General features: G+C 33.7%; 1 protein-coding gene across 1 annotated transcript; it reads right to left on the bottom strand.

The window, feature by feature from the left end:
- Positions 1-1,386: 1,386 nt before the first annotated feature.
- Positions 1,387-10,108, bottom strand: LOC135206752 (dolichol-phosphate mannosyltransferase subunit 1). Its single transcript, XM_064238246.1, has 6 exons — positions 9,846-10,108; positions 7,574-7,673; positions 5,912-6,022; positions 3,959-4,149; positions 2,856-2,970; positions 1,387-1,856 (listed from the first exon to the last, which is right to left on the bottom strand). The coding sequence occupies exons 1-6, from the start codon at positions 9,941-9,943 to the stop codon at positions 1,752-1,754; spliced, it is 720 nt and encodes a 239-aa protein (XP_064094316.1). The 5' UTR covers positions 9,944-10,108; the 3' UTR covers positions 1,387-1,751.
- Between the last annotated feature and the right edge of the window lie 160 nt (positions 10,109-10,268).

Genomic DNA, 10,268 nt, shown 5'->3' with positions numbered 1-10,268 from the left:
CATTTCTAAAGAACAGAACATACATGTAAATATCCACATTGAAACACAAACATTAAAAATAAAAAATAATGGCTGATGTTATTTTTAATACCGTACAAAAGTATTTCTTAAATATCCAACCATCAACAATAAACAAGTACATATAAAGTTTGTGTTAAAACTGTTTTCAGTTTATGGCTTATTCAACCTCTGTCAACTTATACCTTCAGCAAAGTAGTACAAAAATTTCATCATCATTGTAAAGTGCTTAAAGAAATTAATTATTTTTTTGTAACTGGTCATAAGTGCAGACTGGTGGAAACAGAGATGCCCATATAGAGCTAATGCATGCTAATATAATGCTGTAATACACATGCATATAAGAATGAACACAGTTACATGAAATAAGTGGAATCAAAATTTTTTCTCGTGTCAGTACAGTATACTACTGTATATGGTTTTCATTCTCTTAAGTGATTTTAAGTCAGAGTTTGTTTAGTAAACTTACTTTCTTGGCTTGGTACTACAGGTTTTCTCTTGGGTAAGTTTCCCCTCTGTGCCTTGTTGTCTGTCTTTAGCTTTTCAGCCATTTTCCTTGGTCTCTCTCCATGTATCTGTCCAACCCCTTTTATCAATTGTTACCTCAAGTATCATACCTTGACAAGAACAACCCTTTGGGCCAGCACTGTAAAAATAATGTGACCCCATGGACTGGTTAAACTACTTTCATAATAATGATTGTTGTGATTATACAATTACTGGTCCCATGTGTTATATGTATTAATAACTGCATTTACAACTTTCAATTTATCATGTACCATCAATGTTCTTTAAAACTATCAAAATCTCAACAGAAAACTGGCCAGAACAACAAAGGAGGATTAGCTTTAGTTAGCTACTGCACAATAACAGTGCATCAACTGCAGTAACCAAAATGCTATACATACTACTCTCATCACAAATTACCAAGCAGCCCAAGTTCCCATCACCATGCATTAACCTATGAAAGTTCATTACCCAAGATCACTGAATCAAAGATAAATTATAAATCCTTTTTAGGTTACAATACTATCAGCATCATTAAGTAAAATGTAATACCCCAACATAACTTGAATTATAAATTGACAAAGGAAACCTTAGGGTACAGTACTTTAGACATGGGATTTATTCCATTTTTCTTCATAAAGATTCTGCTACACTTGAAATTACAAAAACCAAATTTTCTTGCATTACACAATTTACGCAACAAAAAACTTGTGGAACACAATCATCAGTGAAATATAGCAAAAAATGAATAAAAACTGTAATTTATCTGAACTAATAATAATTAGGACCAAAGCATCCAGAAATTTTACTTCACAATTTCAGATTCAAGTTACATTAGTTTGGGTAATGAAAATTCATGTGAAAGGTTTATTGTCATGTAATATGAAATAAAAAAACTTGTATTACTGTATCAAATAGAAGTTCTTACAATTATAGTTTAACACTGAACTTAGATGCAAATGTAGCTACTCTTAATTCACAAGACAGTGAACACACATTACATAGCAAGTACATAAATAAATTAAAACATCCAACCAAGATATGGGATTTACGGTACAAAAGTTCCTCTAATTTTATTCACGAGACATTTAAACTCTGGACAACTAGACATCAATCCATCTTTTACAAAATATGCTGTACAAAACTATCTTTGTAAAGGTTTGAAAGTATTCTCTTAACAATATAAACAATTTTAATCTTCGTTATCACAATGCATCTTGAGTTGTCTAGGTGGTTGCAAATAAGTAAAGGAGACCTTTGATGAAGCCTACAATCTCTGATCCACCTAGTTTGCTTTCACCATAGACCCTGTCAACAAAGCTGATAGGAACCTGAAAAGTAAATGTATTATATAAAACACTACAAATCAGGGCAAATTGTCAAGGTGCAGGGAAGATAATATTGCATGTAATTAATGAATGACACACAGTAGGAGGAGAGCAAAAAGATAAGTGATGAATCCATTTCAAAAAAATATGTATGACCTTCATGTAACTTCAAGATTTCCTATACATACTGGATAAATACTAAAAAAGGCGGGAATATAAAATAAAAAGGAAGCTAAAGACAGAGGCAAAAAATAACAGCAAAATACATTGTTATATTGTCTGTGTTTTTGAATGTTAGCAGTACACCTCATGAGTAAGGAAACAAACTTTGATGAACCTCAGCAAAATGTTCATTAAGTGACCTTATGATGGTGAACTATGTATTGGGAGAAATGGTAGGCCTTGAATTTCAGTGCTGGGTTTTCTATTCTCTGTTACCTACTTAAAAAAAAAGCTGGCTTCCAGCTAATTAGCAAATAAACAAGTCTGCTGATGATACAAAAATGGGTGTTATTGATGACAGTGACTAATCAGTAAAACAGCTATAAGAGGATAAAAAAAGGGTAAATAAAATGCCAGATGCCCTTCAACTTAGGAAAATCTGAAGTCATACAAACGCAATAGTTGGAAAACTATAGAAATGTAACATAGGCAACAGAATGAAGCAGTGCTTGAAACTCTACTAATAGCCACATAAAAAATGTAACATATCTTGAAAGTAACCAAGCTAAGTTAAGCAATATTTTGTATTAAATTAAAGTATGAAACCATGTAACACATAATCTAAAGGCATAACAAAAACTATAATACTTTAACAAAATCTGGCACTAATGCCTTATAATTGGATATATATCAGTTTCAAGCTATATAACATTTATCACCTAAAATATTTTCCAGACAATACCCATTAAAATATATTTGTTGTCTGCCAATGGTTGACAAAACAGCTGTGCATAAGAAATATAAAGTTAATTTGATCTAAACCTTTCTCTTGATGCTTACCTCACCAATAGTATAGTTAAACTGTCTAGCACGGATTATCATCTCCATCTGGAATACGTAACCTTTGCTAACACAAGATTCAACTAGTTTCTGTAGTACTTCCTTCCGATACAACCTGAAATAAAAATTGAATAGCATAAATAAAAGATAAATATAACATTATTACATACACTCAGTCTCGTAGTTTTTGTGAAATCTAATTGGTGAAGAACATGACATACAGTACGAAGGTTAGCATACTTGGCTATTATTATCAACCTTATACACTGGAAGTGCCTTTTAAAGTAATTTGAGTATTAATTTTAGGCAATGAATATATGTACATAGCAGGGGTGTCAAACTTATGGCCCGCAGGATGGTCTTAAGTGGCCCGCGAGGTGCCAAGAGATTTTTCAACTCGAGCTACTATAACTGTTAGAACCGAAAAAAATTTAACTAAAGTTACTAAACTGTTAAAATGAGACAATAAGTTTTACCTTTCATTCATATGACAATAATTTATTAATTTATTTCATATTATAATTGCTGGCAATAAGGCTCTTTTATTGCAAATCTTAATAAATTTGTCATAAGGAATAAATAATTACCAAATCTTTGATGGCCCTCAAGACCATAACCAAGTGCACAATTGCCCCTCGAAAGGATTTGAGTTTGACCCCCCTGGTAGGTACATAGGTAGAACTATATATTACATTAGTGAACGAGACAAACTCATTTCCTGTAAGCAGGCCAAGTGTAAATACAGCAGTATAAGTAATGCTAAAACATCAAGAAGCACAACCGAGTTAAGGAAATGGTATACATTATATTTCGTACAAATACTTCAGTTGTTATTTGGGGTCTTTGTGGGCAAAGATGACACCAGGCCAAGTATGAAAGCTTTCAACCACTTGACCATTGGACCTGAGGACCCTCATAGTGCACAAGCAGTATTACATTCTGCCTACCAGCAGACAGCAGTGTCCTGAACATTTGATAACCATGAATGTGGGGGTTTTATATGAGTGTGGATGGGTTTGTATGTAAAAATGAACTTTGTTTTATAAAATCAAATTTCTTAAAAGTTTTGCACATAAGAGTTAATTTTAATTAGGAATGCCTACCTAAAAGAGCCTGTAAGATCAGAGGCACCTGGTCTCAAGAGAACCTGAGTTACATAATTTGCCCCACGACTAATAATTTTCCTTTTCAGGTCCCATCCATACACTCCTCCATCTCCAGTGTATCGAGTTCCTGACACCACATCAAAATTGCCTTCTTGCTGTTTCTTGATGAATTGGGGGATGAATTTTGGCTGAAAAAGTAAAAAGAAATGTAATCCGTACTTGGAAGCATCATATACAATGGTAAAATAACGGACATTCATTTTCAGTCATAATTTTACAGGCATCTATAAGATTCACACTGAACATTGTTTAAAATTAGGACAGTCAATCACGATGTTTCCATGATGGTGTTCAATTTCACTCTCCGTATGGGACTGGTCATGTGAGGTACTATATAGGTACTACTCATAAAATATCCATGCCCCTGATCAGTGAGGTCACTTTGGAAGCTAGATAAAATTACTGAAGTTTAGTACTCTTTGTAAATGATTAACTTCATTAGCCTTTATTGGACTTGAGCTTTTGTAATTTGTTCCAGCGTTGCCGCCTTGACCACACTCACTGTGGGTAAAATTACTAAACGTCAGTGTTGCCAATGAAATTACATCCACTTTTTGCCTCCATAAATGTCAAACTCTACTATCATTAGATGAAAATTCAATTTGACTTTACGATTTTTTATAATTTTTATTATTTAAGGACTGAATTTTAAAGAATTACATTTTGTATATATGTTTATATTTTTTTCAGTATCAAAGCTTAATCATACAAATTTAAAGCAAAGTTATAAGTGTGGTTTTTTTACCAAGACAGATGTAGTCGTAGTCAGTGTGGCCACAGAGAGAGATGCCAAATAGCACTATTTGACCACATTACCAGACAAAAAATCAGATAACGGCAATACTGATTTGTTCCCATTATGTTCATTTCTCCAAAAAGTATGCCATTCATTATGAATAATGACTTCACTATGAGTATCCACTCTTGCAGAGGCCACAAGGCCATGAACATACATAGCAAATTTCCAAAGCATAATGCCTATCTTCAATAATTCATATTATTTTTCATAACCAACATACTAATGGAGCCAGGCTAAATGGCCAAGGACTTGCAAATCAACTATAATGGAACAAGGCTAAAAGGCCAAAGACTTGCAAATTAAAACTTCCTCATAACAATATAATGGTACTACTGGTACTATGCAGTGTGGACCCCAACAGAATATGGATGTTGGTATTCTGTTAAATGAACAGCAAGTAATGGTTCTTGGAGAGCAGGACTACAAATACTACAGGAAACTGCTTTAACAAAGCCCATGGAAAATGACCACAAACTGCTGACTATCAAAGAGAAGAATGGTATTCCATTAAAGCATATGGCTATATGTACTACCATCAGCAATCACATTTTTCCAAAGTACTATCACATTTCCATACTAGTATTTGGTCTTCAAAGCCTTCCACTCCTCTTACTGTAAAGGTGTACAGCAATATATTTGATATCATTGGTCAGTAAGTTGAGGTGCCTTGTAATGCTTTAAAATTCATGACTTGCACTGCTTCTTACATACTGCATAAATTTCTGCATTTTTAATTAATCTAGTACTTTTTATTATTCCTAGTTTTTTGTTTTATTTTGCATTAAATATTCTTATTTTCTTGAATCATGTCTTACAAACCAAAAGCCCTTTAAGCTTATTTTATATGAATTTTTCTTTAAAATGATAAGTTATATATGTACATAGTTTCTTTTACCCAATTACTTAATCAAACCACCTTTAAGAGCCCAAGGAAATATTAGATGACATTCAGTTACACAAACACAGTACTATAGAGTTTCTCTTTTTGCTGTCAACATTTCTTTCTAACTTGAAACACTTCTTGGATAATTTAAATTAACTGTAACTAATCTTGATGTTATCATCTCATGCAGATAGTATACAGTACTTACATGATGGGATAGGTCAGCATCCATAATGATAACAAAGTTACCTGTTGCATGTTTAATACCATGGATATATGCTGTTCCAAGGCCTAGTTTCTTTGCTCTGGGTCGCAATACCTGGACGAAGATAAAAAAACAAAGATTTCATTGAAAAAGCATATACTAATACTATAAGGGAATAGTAGAGCAAAAATATAAAGATTTTATTTTACACAATATGTACACAATATTGATAAAACCATTTTCTGAGATACCTTATGATGAATATAACTAATATATTCAACTATTTTTTGTCATCAGATCCTACCTAGACCTATGCACACCTGGAGAGAAGTGTTTGTGACTATCAGTCATACTGTGCTTTTGCATAAGGTCAATCATTTTTGGAAATTACAATTTTCACACGTGTTAAAAAGTAATTTTTATCCAGAAAATTCTCTGATGACATAATACTACACTAATAATTGTTAACTACTGTAGATCATTGAGACCATTTGCTAATGATTACATAGTATTTTCATCAAACACCTCCAAGTCTAAGTATTTACAATTATGTATGTAAATAATGGATTAGAATACAGGAAAGGGAAACTGATTGTGAAAATGTTTGAAATGTATAATAGGAAGAAAACCTAGCAGTTGCACTTTGAAACAATTTTTTAGCGAGGATTAAAAGTCAGATAGAAGAAAGAGAATATAAATGGAGGTACAGTAACAGAAATGAAAGAGGTTGCAGCTAAGGGCTGAAGGGACACTGCAAGGACCCTTAAGTAATGCCTACAGTACACCACATTAAGTGCACTGATGGCATTAACCCCCTACAGGGACAACAATGTAAAAAATGTTTTGTGAGTGTTACTGTACTCATTGCTCTTTCTACAAGCCTGAATCTTTTGTCATCATAATTTTATTACTGAGAATTAACTTGGGGCTAAAGCATCTAGTCACCATCCATCAAAACTCAAGTATTCTGGTGGATATGGACACAAATTTTCCTTTGGAGGACTACTGAAGAGACCCAATCCCATCATAAAATAAACATAAGAACTTATGTGAAACATTGTATTACCATTTGATGCAATATCAACCAAAAATGAATAAAGATTAAATTTTAAAAATTCCAAATAAACTTGATGAACAGCCAAGTTCCCTTGACATGGGTCAACTCATTTTTATTCATTTGAATCATTTCTCTCTGTATTCTAAGGCCTCTGTCTGTATTCTAACAACAATCTTCCCTTGCCTAATAATTTCTTAATTTAAACTAAAGGAAGTAGAACTGGCTATAGTACTGCTTTTCAAAGATTAACTTAGACATTTTGGTCCAATATCTGCAATCATAACACAGTGCATTTTCCCAAATTACTACAAGGACCTTCAAAATTTCTATTCATTTTTATTCTATTTTTTACAAAAATAAGATGGTAAGAGTTACTTATAAACTGCATCACTTCAAGTATAGAAATTATGTATTACATCACTTAAATACGAATGTATTACATCAATAAGGCAAGTTTATTTGACTATTTTAGAACTGTAATTTAATAAAATATTAAGAAAGTAAATAACTGACCAGCAACCACCCTGCATGGAAGAAAAATGTAAGCAAAAAGTTCAATTAAAGGTAAATAATGGAACACTAGCTAAATCTTCTGATAGGTAACTTACGATTCTGTTTTCTCCATATATATCTTGTAATTTCTTGGCTACTTCAAGGGTACCATCTGGAGATCCATCATCAATCACTATAATTTCATAGTCAAAGCCACTGTAAAAATAAGAATTTCATTACAAAATAAATCAGTTTTGTAAAATATTATGTGCAAATTTCTCACTACAGATAAATTGTAGTGCTTTACACCCTAAAGATGATTTTGGAGATGACCTGCTATCAAACAAAAATAAAATGTTTAATCTATACTAACATTCTTTGATTTCTTGAAGTATTATTTCACAAAAACAATGATAGTTTTTGTGTCCAGTGAAGGTTGTCTACCAAAAAAGCCATATCAAAGAATCCATATACTACATATGTAGATGCATGTGCTATATTAACAAATTAAAACTTAATAAATCAATTGCACAATGATAAAACTTCAAACTTGTAAGATATATTTACTTCCTATTATCATCCTTCAGGAATGGATCACTGTTACTAAAAGCCAGAAAGGATAGAAAAGTGGACAGTCATAAAATATACGGTAACTGGAGAATAAGAAAAATCTATTTTGATGTAGTATGTGAGATCATCAACTCAGTAAGGGAAAACACTTGGAAAAGTAATCGTGTGTGTAATGCCTGTGCCTTAGGAGTTTCAACACATCCAAACAGAGGTAAGTGAATACATACAAAAGCACATACAGAATCTTGAGAAATTCTTCAATTCCTCCTAAATTAGCCATTAAATACATAGCCCTGCTTGTGCCTAACCTTCCATTGGGAAATAACATTGCAATCATGATCATTGGTGCTATTTACTAAGGCAATGATGAGAAATTAAAGGTAATACTATTACACCTTATTCTTGCACCAACACAGAATTCAGCAACGCCAGTGGTCAAATAATAGCCATTTTGGCATATTTTCCCAGTGACGTTTGAAAGCCAAGTGAATTATATCTTGCACACTGAATTTATAGATAAACATCTGAATACTAAGCCTCATACAATTGCTTAGTTTACTGTGATTGTTTTTGATAAGTTATACAACCTCTTAGATGTATAATGCAGTCTTGGGTGTTTATTGAATGCGACAAAAAGTAGCACGTGATATTTCTTTTGCCATAAAATAATACTTACATAGACTACTTCACATCTTCTCAAAGTTAAATTTTATACTGTTTGCAGGCTCCCAAATTTTATCACCCAATATTCTATTCTACTGAACAATGGTTGCCCATGTGCTATGTGTTCTGATACAGTACATGGCATAATATTAGTAATTTAAACCTAATAACCACCATGCAGACACAATATGATTTCCAAATGATTGTGGAATAATCCCTTTAGCTTTACAATGGCTGACCTCTCAAAAGCCATCAGTTTTCAGGCAGTGCATGGTGAAATATTGTGGATACTGTTTTTCTCTTACCAAATGCAAGGGATATTTCTTTGGGAAGTGCACAAATGAGATGAATGGCTGCAAAAATATATTCGCACTCAAATACAGCAAGTTACTAGACCCTCCTTCCAGCAAAACACAGCCTTAAACCTTCCTAGCTTAAAATGACCAAATGTTAACTGCACACAATGCTAACAGGGATGAAGGGGAAAGGACCCTTCTAGTTATCCTATGAACTGGTATACGTACTAGGTATTTCAGAATAAGTTAAGGTGCATCCACATCCACACATCTCACCATATAATTTACAGTACTGAAGGTAAAGTTAGGTTTAGGGTACATACTACAACACACATTTTCACGAAGGGCGTGGAGCCCTATGGTAGACGAATTGGAAATCAATTTTAGGCCAAGTACTGGGACCTATGAGATCATTCAACAATGACAGGAAAATTGAAAGAAGGTGTAACGGGATGGAAACCTCACCGTTGCACTATGAAAAAGCTGTTAGCCAGAGAGTGTGAAAAGTAAGAAGGGAGAGTATAGCTAGTATGAAAGGTTGATTTACAGTAACAGAAATGAAAGAGGTTGCAGCTGGGGCCAAAGAGATGCTGCAAAGAATCTTAAGTAATGCATACAGTGCACAGCGTGAGATGCACTGGCGGTACTAGCCCCTACGGAGAGGGGGTGTGGTAAAAAGGCCCGGTGGGCCACAATACGGTGCAAGGACAGATGTTCTAGTAGTGACTGAAGATATATATTCGTCCAATCTTAATATATTTATCTTAACCAGTTACCCTTGCCAACAACAACCAGGCTTATGCCCTAATTCACAAACTAAACTTCACATTTGTGCTATCCTGGATATGAGAAGTCCTACCTTTCGTCAAAATATTTGCAAAGAAGCCATATGATTATGGGGAGGTTTTCTTTTTCATTGTATGTAGGAAGCAGCACGGAATATTTATCTTCGCCCATAATGAACCAGGACTCGCGACTTCCAACCTTTTCACAAGGGGGTATTCCAATACAGTGCAGGAATACTAAACTATTCTATGGCCTATGCGTCAAATTGAACTGTGTAAGGGCTGACGTAGCCTTAGCGGACTGACTTTTGTTTTGACAACTTGACTTTATCGAACAGCCATTGGATAACAGGGGCCGTTTCTGAAAGACAAATCTAGGACAGAGAATAATGCTTCTCAATTTGCCGTTTAAAAGTACCCCAGAGGAATGGCTCAATTCTCAGATGACAAAACTGAAATCGTGCTGCGTAGAATATACTATCCATTAACCGCAGTCA

This window comes from Macrobrachium nipponense, chromosome 31, assembly GCF_015104395.2.
Source record: "Macrobrachium nipponense isolate FS-2020 chromosome 31, ASM1510439v2, whole genome shotgun sequence".
Taxonomy (NCBI): domain Eukaryota; kingdom Metazoa; phylum Arthropoda; class Malacostraca; order Decapoda; family Palaemonidae; genus Macrobrachium; species Macrobrachium nipponense.
The sequence above is the reverse complement of the archived record's forward strand: the minus strand, read 5'-3'. Positions and strand labels throughout refer to the sequence as shown.